The 14,108-nt window shown below is 43.6% G+C and overlaps 1 protein-coding gene across 5 annotated transcripts in view; it reads right to left on the bottom strand.

Annotated features, from left to right (window-relative positions):
- The window catches only part of LOC129831849 (NACHT, LRR and PYD domains-containing protein 3-like), a 40,317-nt gene extending 31,125 nt beyond the window's left edge, over positions 1–9,192 (bottom strand). The window contains exons 1-2 of one of the 5 annotated variants that reach the window (XM_055895358.1): positions 9,080–9,192; positions 1–2 (exon numbers count right to left, since the gene is read on the bottom strand). The exon at positions 1–2 is cut by the window's left edge and continues 367 nt beyond it. Coding sequence is in view for 1 of the 5 variants with exons in the window: in XM_055895374.1 (XP_055751349.1) it covers positions 2,502–2,503 (2 nt within the window). In the remaining 4 variants the exon portion in view is untranslated. Of the gene's footprint in view, positions 644–2,501; positions 6,266–9,079 lie in introns of those variants that run through there. The other 4 variants (XM_055895379.1, XM_055895388.1, XM_055895374.1 and 1 more) reach the window with 4 other exon arrangements.
- Positions 9,193–14,108: the final 4,916 nt, after the last annotated feature.

Here is a 14,108-nt window from a genome sequence, read left to right on the forward strand (position 1 = left end):
CCCTAAACAGAGATCCAACATGTTGGTTGTGGTTAACACAGTGACAAGATAGTCTTGAATATCAATTGTTCTCTATTATTCATAACATCTATTAGAAATAAAACATTTACCAACAGATACTGTATAATATTTGACTAAAACAATCATCGTATACAAATCACATTTTCTTTTGAATTTTAGACCATCAGGTCGGTCACAATGATAAAGGACCATATCACAATCCTGAGACTATTGAACTATTGAATGTCCAACAACTTATCATCCTCACAGGTGGCTTTTTAAAAAATTTAACTAGGCAAGTCAGTTAACCTGTTGGGGATGGGGGCGCTGTTTAGACTATTTATGCTAATTGGGTAATTTTTGAAACGGCTTCCCACAAAATCCTTGATCGTACAATATGCATATTATTATTATTATTGGATAGAAAACAGTCTATAGTTTCTATAGGAGTTGAAATTTTGTCTCTAAGTGGAACAGAGCCCATTCTACAGCAATTTCCCTGACATGGATTCAGATTTCAGAAATGTTGGCCACTGTTCTGAAGTCAGTTAAAAGGGCACTGATAGTGCTATGACTGTACGGACACTTCTTACGTCTTCCCCTGGATGCCTTTACGTGATGACGATTCCAATGGGGTCGATTGCGCGTTCACAGGCCCTATAAATCAAAAAACCCTGTAGCTAGCAAGTCTTTTCTTGGTGCGTCACGCGCGTGGAGGACACCGACCCTCTCCTGTTCCAAGCGTTAGTTTAGCCTGTTATATTTCTCCGGTCATCTTTTCACTCGTTATAGGAGTTAAAAACATCATAAGGTAGTTAATTTAAAGCGTTTTATAGCAATTTATATCCGTTTAGTGCGATTTTGGGACATTTATTTCTTTAACGCTGTGAATAGGTGGGCACGCTTTCAGTTCATCCCGAACGCAGTTGGCATTTCCACATGGCAAGAGGACAGCTTTCCACCAAAAGACGATTCCTCCCAAGAAAGGATCCTTTGCCCAAGATACTGATGGAAGAACAGCTCAAGGTAGGACATTTTTATTATGATAAATCGTGTTTCTGTCGAAACATTTTAGTGGCTTAGGACGCCATGTTTTTTGACGTAGCTTCGCTTGGCGCAAACTGTATTGAAAAGTAAGGATAAATTAAAAAATGTAATACCGCAATTGTATTAAGAATTAAATTGTCTATCAATCCCTGTCCACCCTATATTTTTTAGTCACGTTTATGAGTATTTATGTATAAGAGTAGATCACTGTCTAAGTGGCGCAAGGACATTTTCTGACCAGCTTGTCTACATTTCACATTGTCTAACCATGATTTTGGTGGCTAAATATAAACATTTTCGATCAAACTGTATATGCATGTTGTAATGTGATGTTACAGGAGTGTCATCGGAAGAATTCTGAGAAGGTTAGTGAAAAAATTAATATCTTTTGGCGATGTTGACTTTTATCGCTCACTTTGGCTAGAATCAATGCTGGGCTGCTATGTGCTATGTGCTATGCTAATATAACGATTTATTGTGTTTTCGCTGTAAGACACTTAGAAAATCTGAAATATTGTCTGTATTCACAGGATCTGTGTCTTTCGATTCGTGTATGCTGTGTATTTTTACGAAATGTTTGATGATTAGTAAGTAGGTAAACACGTTGCTCTAAGTAGTTTTTCTATTCCATTTGTGACGGTGGGTGCAATTGTAACCTATGCCATCTACCTGAAATATGCACTTTTTTCTAACAAAACCTATCCCATACCATAAATATGTTATCAGACTGTCATCTAATGAGTTTTTTTGTTGGTTAGGGGCTATAAATATCTTAGTTTAGCCGAATTGGTGATGGCTACTGGTGTTGGTGGACAAATAAAAGATGGTGGATTATGCTAATGTGTTTTTAGGTAATAGATGTACATCTTTACATATTGTGTCTTCCCTGTAAAACATTTTAAAAATCGGACATGTTGACTGGATTCACAAGATCTGTGTCTTTCATTAGCTGTATTGGACTTTAATGTGTGAAAGATAAATATTTTAAAAAATATATTTTTTTTGAATTTCGCGGCACTGGTTTTTCAGTGGGGGGGGGGGGGGGGGGGGGGTGCCGCTAGCACCACGCTGATCCTAGACAGGTTTTAAGAACAAATTCTTATTTACAATGACGGCCTGCCCCAGTTAAACTCAGACGATGCTGGGCCAATTGTGAACCGCCCTATTGGACTCCCAATCACAGCCAGATGTGATGCAGCCTGGATTCGAACCAGAGACTGCAGTGACACCTCTTGCACTGAGATGCAGTGCCTTAGACCGCTGCGCCACTCGGGAGCCCATACAATGTGGAGGCCGTAAAATTAGTGCTGCTATAACTGGGCTGTGGTAGGTTAAGGAGAAACGTGTCTTGGGCGCTGTCTACCCCAGCATCCTGGTCACCCCAAAGTCGAGTCGTGGCTCCGCATTGTAGTCACCTATACACGACACCCTATATAGAGCTAACGACAACTCACATTTATAATAGTATGTCTTGGGCGCTCTCTACCCCAGCAACCACACAGCCGGAGTCGTTCCATGAAACTAGTACTTTTTGATGTAGCCATTTATTTATCCCAATTCGATAAAAAATAAGGATTCCGATTTTGACACACAAAACCATTCACACCATGTCCGATGCGGTCCCCTCCCCTCCTTTTACGAAATATTTGCATAATGTCACAAAAATTGAGACGAGTAGCAGTGAACAGGGCTGCCAACTTTTAAAGAAAGCTTGGCGTGAGATTTGCTATGTGAATGTCATTGCCCACTGGCACAACCCCTAGAAGGGTTAATAGTCTGGTGGCCATTTGATTAGTTGTTCAGCAGTCTTATGGCTTGGGGGTAGAAGCTGTTAAGGAGCCTTTTGGTCCTAGACTTGGCGCTCCGGTACCGCTTGCCATGCGGTAGCAGAGAAAACAGTCTATAACTTGGGTGACTGGAGTCTCTGACAATTTTATGGGCTTTCCTCTGACACCGCCTATTATATAGGTCCTGGATGGCAGGAAGCTTGGCCCCAGTGATGCACTACCCTCTGCACTACCCTCTGTAGCGCCTCAGATGCCGAGCAGTTGCCATACCAGGCGGTGATGCAACCGGTCAGGATGCTCTCAATGGTGCAGCTGTAGAACCTTTTGAGGATCTGGAGACCCATGCCAAATCTTTTCAGTCTCCTGAAGGGAAAAAGGTTTTGTCGTGCCCTCTTCACGACTGTCTTGGTGTGCTTGGACCATGATAGATCGTTGTGGACACCAAGGAACTTAAAACTCTCGACCCGCTCCACTACAGCCCCGTTGATGTTAATGGGGGCCTGTTCGGCCCACCTTTTCCTGTAGTCCACGATCAGCTCCTTTGTCTGGCTCACATTGAGGGAGAGGTTGTTGTCATGGGACCACACTGCCAGTTCTCTGACCTCCTCCCTTGAGGCTGTCTCATCGTTGTCGGTGATCAGGCCTACCACTATTGTGTTGTCAGCAAACTTAATGATGGGGTGGGAGTCGTGTTTGGCCACGCAGTCGTGGATGAACAGGGAATACAGGAGGGGACTAAGTACACACTCCTGAGGGGCCCCAGTGTTGAGGATCAGCATGGCAGATGTGTTGTTGCCTACCCTTACCACCTGCGGGCGGCCCGTCAGGAAGTCCAGGATCCAGTTGAAGATGGAGGTGTTTAGTCCCAGGGTCCTTAGCTTAGTGATGAGCTTTGAGGGCACTATGGTGTTGAACACTGAGCTGTAGTCAGTGAACAGCATTCTCACAAAGGTGTTACTTTTGTCCAGGTGGGAAAAGGGCAGTGTTGAGTGCGATTGAGATTGCGTCATCTGTGGATCTGTTGGGGCGGTTTGCGAGTGGGTCTAGGGTATCCGGGTATCCGGGATGCTGTTGATGTGAGCCATGACCAGCCTTTCAAAGCTACGGGCGTAATCATTTAGGCAGGTTACCTTCGCTTCCTTGGACACAGGGACTATGGTGGTCTGCTTGAAACATTACAGACTCAGTCAGGGAGAGGTTGAAAATGTCAGCGAAGACACTTGCCAGTTGGTCCGTGCATGCTTTGAGTACACGTCCTGGTAATCCATCTGGCCCGCGGCTTTGTGAATGTTGACCTGTTTAAAGGTCTTGCTCACATCGGCTCCCGAGAGCGTTATCAAACATTCATCCAGAACAGCTGGTGCTCTCGTGCATGCTTCAGTGTTGCTTTCCTCGAAGTGAGCATAAAAGGCATTTAGCTCATCTGGTAGGTTTGCGTCACTGGGCAGCTGGCGTCTGGGTTTCACTTTGTAGTCCGTAATACTTTTCAAGCCTTGCCACATCTGACGAGTGTCAGAGCCGGTGTAGTAGGATTCAATCTTAATCCTGTATTGATGCTTTGCTTGTTTGATGGTTCGTCTGAGGGCATAGCAGGATTTCTTATAGGCGTCCGGATTAGTGTCCCGCTCCTTGAAAGCAGCAGCTCTAGCCTTTAGCTCGATGCGGATGTTGCCTGTAATCCATGGCTTCTGGTTGGGATATGTACTGTACGTACGGTCACTGTGGGGACGACGTCGTCAATGCACTTATTGATGAAGCCGATGACTTAGGTGGTATACTCCTCAATGCCATTGGATGAATCCCGGAACATATTCCAGTCTGTGCTAGAAAAACAGTCCTGTAGCGCAGCATCCGCGTCATCTGACCACTTCCGTATTGAGCGAGTCACTGGTGCTTCCTCCTTTAGTTTTTGCTTGTAAGCAGGAATCAGGAGGATAGAATTATGGTCAGATTTGCCAATTGGAGGGCGGGGGAGAGCTTTGTATGCATCTCTGTGTGTGGAGTAAAGGTGGTCTAGAGTTTTTTCCCAATCTTGTTGCACATGTGACATGCTGGTAAAATAGTTATAAAACTGATTTAAGGTTCTACACATGCCAGAGTGTTACCACTACACCAAGGTTCTACACATGCCAGAGTGTTACCACTACAACAAGGTTCTACACATGTTAGAGAGTGTTACCACGACACCAAGGTTCTACACATGCCAGAGAGTGTTACCACGACACCAAGGTTCTACACATGCCAGAGAGTGTTGCCACGACACCAAGGTTCTACACATGCCAGAGAGTGTTACCACGACAACAAGGTTCTACACATGCCAGAGTGTGTTACCACGACACCAAGGTTCTACACATGCCAGAGAGTGTTGCCACTACACCAAGGTTCTACACATGCCAGAGTGTTACCACTACAACAAGGTTCTACACATGCCAGAGTGTGTTACCACGACACCAAGGTTCTACACATGCCAGAGAGTGTTACCACGACACCAAGGTTCTACACATGCCAGAGAGTGTTACCACTACACCAAGGTTCTACACATGCCAGAGAGTGTTACCACGACAACAAGGTTCTACACATGCCAGAGTGTGTTACCACGACACCAAGGTTCTACACATGCCAGAGAGTGTTACCACGACACCAAGGTTCTACACATGCCAGTGTTACCACTACAGCAAGGTTCTACACATGCCAGAGAGTGTTACCACGACACCAAGGTTCTACACATGCCAGAGAGTGTTACCACGACACCAAGGTTCTACACATGCCAGAGAGTGTTACCACGACACCAAGGTTCTACACATGCCAGAGTGTTACCACGACACCAAGGTTCTACACATGCCAGAGTGTTACCACGACACCAAGGTTCTACACATGCCAGAGAGTGTTGCCACGACACCAAGGTTCTACACATGCCAGAGAGTGTTGCCACGACACCAAGGTTCTACACATGCCAGAGAGTGTTACCACGACACCAAGGTTCTACACATGCCAGAGAGTGTTACCACGACACCAAGGTTCTACACATGCCAGAGTGTTGCCACAACACCAAGGTTCTACACATGCCAGAGAGTGTTACCACGACACCAAGGTTCTACACATGCCAGAGAGTGTTGCCACGACACCAAGGTTCTACACATGCCAGAGAGTGTTACCACGACAACAAGGTTCTACACATGCCAGAGTGTGTTACCACGACACCAAGGTTCTACACATGCCAGAGAGTGTTGCCACTACACCAAGGTTCTACACATGCCAGAGTGTTACCACTACAACAAGGTTCTACACATGCCAGAGTGTGTTACCACGACACCAAGGTTCTACACATGCCAGAGAGTGTTACCACGACACCAAGGTTCTACACATGCCAGAGAGTGTTACCACTACACCAAGGTTCTACACATGCCAGAGAGTGTTACCACGACAACAAGGTTCTACACATGCCAGAGTGTGTTACCACGACACCAAGTTTCTACACATGCCAGAGAGTGTTACCACGACACCAAGGTTCTACACATGCCAGTGTTACCACTACAGCAAGGTTCTACACATGCCAGAGAGTGTTACCACGACACCAAGGTTCTACACATGCCAGAGAGTGTTACCACGACACCAAGGTTCTACACATGCCAGAGAGTGTTACCACGACACCAAGGTTCTACACATCCCAGAGTGTTACCACGACACCAAGGTTCTACACATGCCAGAGTGTTACCACGACACCAAGGTTCTACACATGCCAGAGAGTGTTGCCACGACACCAAGGTTCTACACATGCCAGAGAGTGTTGCCACGACACCAAGGTTCTACACATGCCAGAGAGTGTTACCACGACACCAAGGTTCTACACATGCCAGAGAGTGTTACCACGACACCAAGGTTCTACACATGCCAGAGTGTTGCCACAACACCAAGGTTCTACACATGCCAGAGAGTGTTACCACGACAACAAGGTTCTACACATGCCAGAGTGTGTTACCACGACACCAAGGTTCTACACATGCCAGAGAGTGTTGCCACTACACCAAGGTTCTACACATGCCAGAGTGTTACCACTACAACAAGGTTCTACACATGCCAGAGTGTGTTACCACGACACCAAGGTTCTACACATGCCAGAGAGTGTTACCACGACACCAAGGTTCTACACATGCCAGAGTGTTACCACGACACCAAGGTTCTACACATGCCAGAGAGTGTTACCACGACACCAAGGTTCTACACATGCCAGAGAGTGTTACCACGACACCAAGGTTCTACACATGCCAGAGAGTGTTACCACGACACCAAGGTTCTACACATGCCAGAGTGTTACCACGACACCAAGGTTCTACACATGCCAGAGTGTTACCACGACACCAAGGTTCTACACATGCCAGAGTGTGTTACCACGACACCAAGGTTCTACACATGCCAGAGTGTTACCACTACACCAAGGTTCTACACATGCCAGAGTGTGTTACCACGACACCAAGGTTCTACACATGCCAGAGAGTGTTACCACGACACCAAGGTTCTACACATGCCAGAGTGTTACCACGACACCAAGGTTCTACACATGCCAGAGAGTGTTACCACGACACCAAGGTTCTACACATGCCAGAGAGTGTTACCACGACACCAAGGTTCTACACATGCCAGAGAGTGTTACCACGACACCAAGGTTCTACACATGCCAGAGAGTGTTACCACGACACCAAGGTTCTACACATGCCAGAGTGTTACCACGACACCAAGGTTCTACACATGCCAGAGTGTTACCACGACACCAAGGTTCTACACATGCCAGAGAGTGTTACCACGACACCAAGGTTCTACACATGCCAGAGAGTGTTACCACTACACCAAGGTTCTACACATGCCAGAGTGTTACCACTACAACAAGGTTCTACACATGCCAGAGAGTGTTACCACTACACCATGGTTCTACACATGCCAGAGAGTGTTACCACGACACCAAGGTTCTACACATGCCAGAGAGTGTTACCACGACAACAAGGTTCTACACATGCCAGAGTGTGTTACCACGACACCAAGGTTCTACACATGCCAGAGTGTGTTACCACTACACCAAGGTTCTACACATGCCAGAGTGTTACCACTACAACAAGGTTCTACACATGCCAGTGTTACCACTACAACAAGGTTCTACACATGCCAGAGAGTGTTACCACGACACCAAGGTTCTACACATGCCAGAGTGTTAACACTATACCAAGGTTTTGCACAGGAAATTGTTATATTAATGGTTGGTGGCAGTGGGTAACCAAATCATAGATTCCAGTCTGCTTGTCCATAGACTGCTTAGTACACAAACATTTTATATTTTGTAATTAGTGTGAACTATATGTTTAAAATAGGGCTGGAAGAAAATTCTGCTTGCCCATCCCTGATCTGTTTCTAGTGCTGGGTGTTTGAAAATGTTATAACAATGAATTTCAAGAAATCACCCAACCTTCAAGAAAAATCGAATGAATTTAAAACTATGCGAGTTTGTTTTCTGTGTCAGCCAATTGCAACTCAATAAAACGTGAAACTGGTTCAGGCTGCTCACTCCACGTGCGCCTGCTGCTGAGGAGAGAGAGAGAGAGAGAGAGAGAGAGGGAGTGAACAGAGCCTTGGCCTATGTGAGTGCGACGATAAGAGACATTTTCCATGTAAATAAAACAAAAGTTAGAGGAGACGACCTGTGCCCTGCACACATACTTTATGTTCAGTTTCAACTGTCGTCACGACGTCACTCCTTTATATAACAACAGTAACCAGAGGGTGGAGCTAACAGTCAGTCGCATGCAGTAAATAGTGACATTGTTTCGAATCTTGCTTCAGCTTATTTTATTATTTGTAGTCAATCTTCAATACATCATTTTAGCTAAATGTATAATTTACTCGAGACCTGATTTAGTTGAGTTTTTACATCAAGAAATAGGAATTACTCTAAGCATATAATTGTAAACAAGCCTACAAACCAAACATGTTTTAATTTGAGAATGTAAATTTATATGCCTTAAATATTAAACGGTCTTAAAATATTTTATGATTAGTTGAATCAGGTGTGCAAGTGCTGGGCAATAACCAAAGTATTAAGAAACCCTGAGATAAACATTAAACCCGATAATTTAACAGCTCCACCATCTTTACCAGCAACTAAGATCAAGTAGCAGTTCTACTAACTAGTAATATCTCATTCCAGATATTCATTCTCTGACTCTGTCCTTCAGAATAGATTGTTCAGAAATACTTACTTTATGCTTTACTCTCCAAATAGTGGTTTCTGCTGTCGTCTCAAAATGGATCCTGTACAAAACAACAAATGTACTTTCAGTTTCATCTCAGCCGTCTCCACACCCTCATAAATGTGTTAAATTGGTATGTTCCACTAGATGGCAGTAACAGTGATGCCAATTTAGCAATTTTGTTGCTAGATTTAGCAACTTTTCAGACTACCCTGGCAACTTATTTTTCAAACAGCACCTAGCAACAACTTTAGCTACTTTTAAAAATGTATTTTGAACTTTTAGCAACTTTTGAAAAGTGACTCAAATGCTAAAACGCACGCATTTACCCTCTAAATGAGACAAAAACGATGTTCTCTCTCACACACTGTCACAACACACGTGACTGGCTGCAAAAGTGCATTGTGAGTGACGTCAGCAGCAGGCGCTCACCTCGTGCACAGGCAGCAGCAGGCCTGCAGCAATTACAGCAAATTGCAAATCATTGTTAGCTGACTGCAGTAGTACGGGTTAGACGAGCCAAACCCAATGAATATAGTTGGTCACGAATGTTTGATCTTGAACAGAACTTACAACATGTCTCAATCAAAATTGTACAGCCAGAAGAACAGAAAAGAGCGGGAGTCTGTACCTGAACAAATGTCAAATCATATTTTTCGTTGAAATGGCCTGCCAATTTGAGTAACGTTATTGTGTATTCTACGTAATGACATCACAACGTCATTTAGCAACAAATCAACCTGCCTCTAGCAACTTACCCTGAAAATGAGTTGGCAACACTGGGCAGTAAACACCTGCTGTAGACTAGACTTTATAACAGTGACCACGTTTACACTCGCACAGTGTTATGATAGTAGCTCATATTCTGCTTAAGGTTTTTTTTCGGGATAAACTGTTAACTTGCACCTTTGATATCCAGCTCAGGAGTATCCCTGTATCCATGAATAAACACAATATTCCTATTTGAAGTTAATTTGGGTTAAATTGAATAGTAACTAGAATAGGGATACTGACTGTAGGCCTATAACCTCTCAGCTGTAGTGTGATATTACCTCCTGCAGAATTAAGCATGATACAACTAATGTACATGTTGTCTTTGGGAACAGGAGTGGAGAAATAGGGTTTATTTGGGAACAGGAGTGGAGAAATAGGGTTTATTTGGGAACAGGAGTGGAGAAATAGGGTTTATTTGGGAACAGGAGTGGAGAAATGGGGTTTATTTGGGAACAGGAGTGGAGAAATAGGGTTTATTTGGGAACAGGAGTGGAGAAATATGGTTTATTTTGGAACAGGAGTGGAGAAATATGGTTTATTTGGGAACAGGAGTGGAGAAATATGGTTTATTTGGGAACAGGAGTGGAGAAATATGGTTTATTTTGGAACAGGAGTGGAGAAATATGGTTTATTTGGGAACAGGAGTGGAGAAATATGGTTTATTTGGGAACAGGAGTGGAGAAATATGGTTTATTTGGGAACAGGAGTGGAGAAATAGGGTTTATTTGGGAACAGGAGTGGAGAAATAGGGTTTATTTGGGAACAGGAGTGGAGAAATATGGTTTATTTGGGAACAGGAGTGGAGAAATAGGGTTTCTTTGGGAACAGGAGTGGAGAAATAGGGTTTATTTGGGAACAGGAGTGGAGAAATAGGGTTTATTTGGGAACAGGAGTGGAGAAATAGGGTTTATTTGGGAACAGGAGTGGAGAAATAGGGTTTATTTGGGAACAGGAGTGGAGAAATAGGGTTTATTTGGGAACAGGAGTGGAGAAATAGGGTTTATTTGGGAACAGGAGTGGAGAAATAGGGTTTCTTTGGGAACAGGAGTGGAGAAATAGGGTTTATTTGGGAACAGGAGTGGAGAAATAGGGTTTATTTGGGAACAGGAGTGGAGAAATAGGGTTTATTTGGGAACAGGAGTGGAGAAATAGGGTTTATTTGGGAACAGGAGTGGAGAAATAGGGTTTATTTGGGAACAGGAGTGGAGAAATAGGGTTTATTTGGGAACAGGAGTGGAGAAATAGGGTTTATTTGGGAACAGGAGTGGAGAAATAGGGTTTATTTGGGAATGGGCATGTAATGTGTTATCTTTGATTCTGTTATTCAAGCAGACAGTATTTCAACTACATAAAATATGCACCCAAGATTAAAAGTATTTAGTAGTTTTCTCAGCTTTTCATTTCCTTAAAACGGGTCAAACTGATGACATTTGGACATTTTGCACAGGACCAATCTTTCACTGTTCTGGAGTTAATGTATTTTCTCCCCGGTCCCTAAACAAAACAGACAACTTTACCCGTGTTAACTACATTACTAATGCATTCATTCTATCAATGTAAAACATTACTCTGGAGAGAACTACTTTATTTAGTCTATCAATGTAAAACATTATTCTGCTGAGCACTACTTTATTTAGTCTTCAACAAGTTATGACAGAAGAGAATGTGCATGTATCTGACTATGGTTGACTAACAAATGGGCTTCAAGATGTGGGAAATTATAATATGGCCGACCAGATGTCAGAAATTATAATATGGCCTACCAGATGTCAGAAACTATAATATGGCCTACCAGATGTCAGAAACTATAATATGGCCTACCAGATGTCAGAAATTATAATATGGCCTACCAGATGTGGGAAATTATAATATGGCCTACCAGATGTGGGAAATTATAATATGGCCTACCAGATGTCAGAAATTATAATATGGCCTACCAGATGTCAGAAATTATAATATGATCTACCAGATGTCAGAAATTATAATATGATCTACCAGATGTCAGAAATTATAATATGATCTACCAGATGTCAGAAACTATAATATGGCCTACCAGATGTCAGAAACTATAATATGGCCTACCAGATGTCAGAAACTATAATATGGCCTACCAGATGTCAGAAACTATAATATGGCCTACCAGATGTCAGAAATTATAATATGGCCTACCAGATGTCAGAAACTATAATATGGCCTACCAGATGTCAGAAATTATAAGCAGAAACATCTAAATTAGGGGTAAATGTGGTCTAAGCCAGTAGGCTATAAGGTTCAGAACAGTGTATCAGCAAAATACATCATTATGGAATTCTGGTGGATCAAACTGCCCAGGTAGCCTACTTTAAGTGATTGGTTTAATAATCAAATGAAAACATCATCACACAACACCTATGAGAAGTGAAACTGAGCCTGCGTGAAAAACAACAGTAAACAGTATGTGTTGACATGCCACAGTATCCCATCTAAGATCAGCATATCCCAGGCATCTTATCCGGGTTTTTCATAACCGGGATACAAGCTTTTTCAAGTTGATGTAAACGAGATGATGTTTATATGCATCAACTCAAAACCAGAGTACTTGAGTATCGTGAATAATAACGGGATATTGGTGTGCATGTAAACGTGGTCAGTAAGTGTTCGGTTTCTTGGTCCTGGTGACTCATGGGCTCTTATTCATTTTTATTTTATTTTTTTATTTCACCTTTATTTAACCAGGTAGGCTAGTTGAGAACAAGTTCTCATTTGCAACTGCGACCTGGCCAAGATAAAGCATAGCAGTGTGAACAGACAACACAGAGTTACACATGGAGTAAACAATAAACAAGTCAATAACATGGTAGAAAAAAAGAGAATCTATATACAATGTGTGCAAAAGGCATGAGGTAGGCAATAAATCGAATAATTACAATTTAGCAGATTAACACTGGAGTGATAAATCATCAGATGATCATGTGCAAGAAGAGATACTGGTGTGCAAAAGAGCAGAAAAGTAAATAAATAAAAGCAGTATGGGGGGTGAGGTAGGTAAATTGGGTGGGTAGTTTACAGATGGACTATGTACAGCTGCAGCGATCGGTTAGCTGCTCGGATAGCAGATTTTTAAAGTTGTTGAGGGAGATAAAAGTCTCCAACTTCAGAGATTTTTGCAATTCGTTCCAGTCGCAGGCAGCAGAGAACTGGAAGGAAAGGCGTCCAAATGAGGTTTTGGCTTTAGGGATGATCAGTGAGATACACCTGCTGCAGCGCGTGTTGCGGGTGGGTGTAGCCATCGTGACCAGTGAACTGAGATAAGGCGGCACTTTACCTAGCATAGCCTTGTAGATGACCTGGAGCCAGTGGGTCTGACGACGAACATGTAGCGAGGGCCAGCCGACTAGGGCATACAGGTCGCAGTGGTGGGTCGTATAAGGTGCTTTAGTAACAAAACGAATGGCACTGTGATAAACTGCATCCAGTTTGCTGAGTAGAGTATTGGAAGCTATTTTGTAGATGACATCGCCAAAGTCGAGGATCGGTAGGATAGTCAGTTTTACTAGGGTAAGTTTGGCGGCGTGAGTGAAGGAGGCTTTGTTGCGGAATAGAAAGCCGATTCTTGCTTTGATTTTGGATTGGAGATGTTTGATATGAGTCTGGAAGGAGAGTTTGCAGTCTAGCCAGACACCTAGGTACTTATAGATGTCCACATATTCTAGGTCGGAACCGTCCAGGGTGGTGATGCTAGTCGGGCGTGCGGGTGCAGGCAGCGAACGGTTGAAAAGCATGCATTTGGTTTTACTAGCGTTTAAGAGCAGTTGGAGGCCACGGAAGGAGTGTTGTATGGCATTGAAGCTCGTTTGGAGGTTAGATAGCACAGTGTCCAAGGAAGGGCCGGAAGTATATAGAATGGTGTCGTCTGCGTAGAGGTGGATCAGGGAATCGCCCGCAGCAAGAGCAACATCATTGATGTATACAGAGAAAAGAGTCGGCCCGAGAATTGAACCCTGTGGTACCCCCATAGAGACTGCCAGAGGACCGGACAACATGCCCTCCGATTTGACACACTGAACTCTGTCTGCAAAGTATTTGGTGAACCAGGCAAGGCAGTCATTAGAAAAACCGAGGCTACTGAGTCTGCCGATAAGAATATGGTGATTGACAGAGTCGAAAGCCTTGGCCAGGTCGATGAAGACGGCTGCACAGTAATGTCTTTTATCGATGGCGGTTATGATATCGTTTAGTACCTTGAGCGTGGCTGAGGTGCACCCGTGACCGGCTCGGAAACCGG

Source organism: Salvelinus fontinalis, chromosome 2, assembly GCF_029448725.1.
Source record: "Salvelinus fontinalis isolate EN_2023a chromosome 2, ASM2944872v1, whole genome shotgun sequence".
Lineage (NCBI taxonomy): Eukaryota > Metazoa > Chordata > Actinopteri > Salmoniformes > Salmonidae > Salvelinus > Salvelinus fontinalis.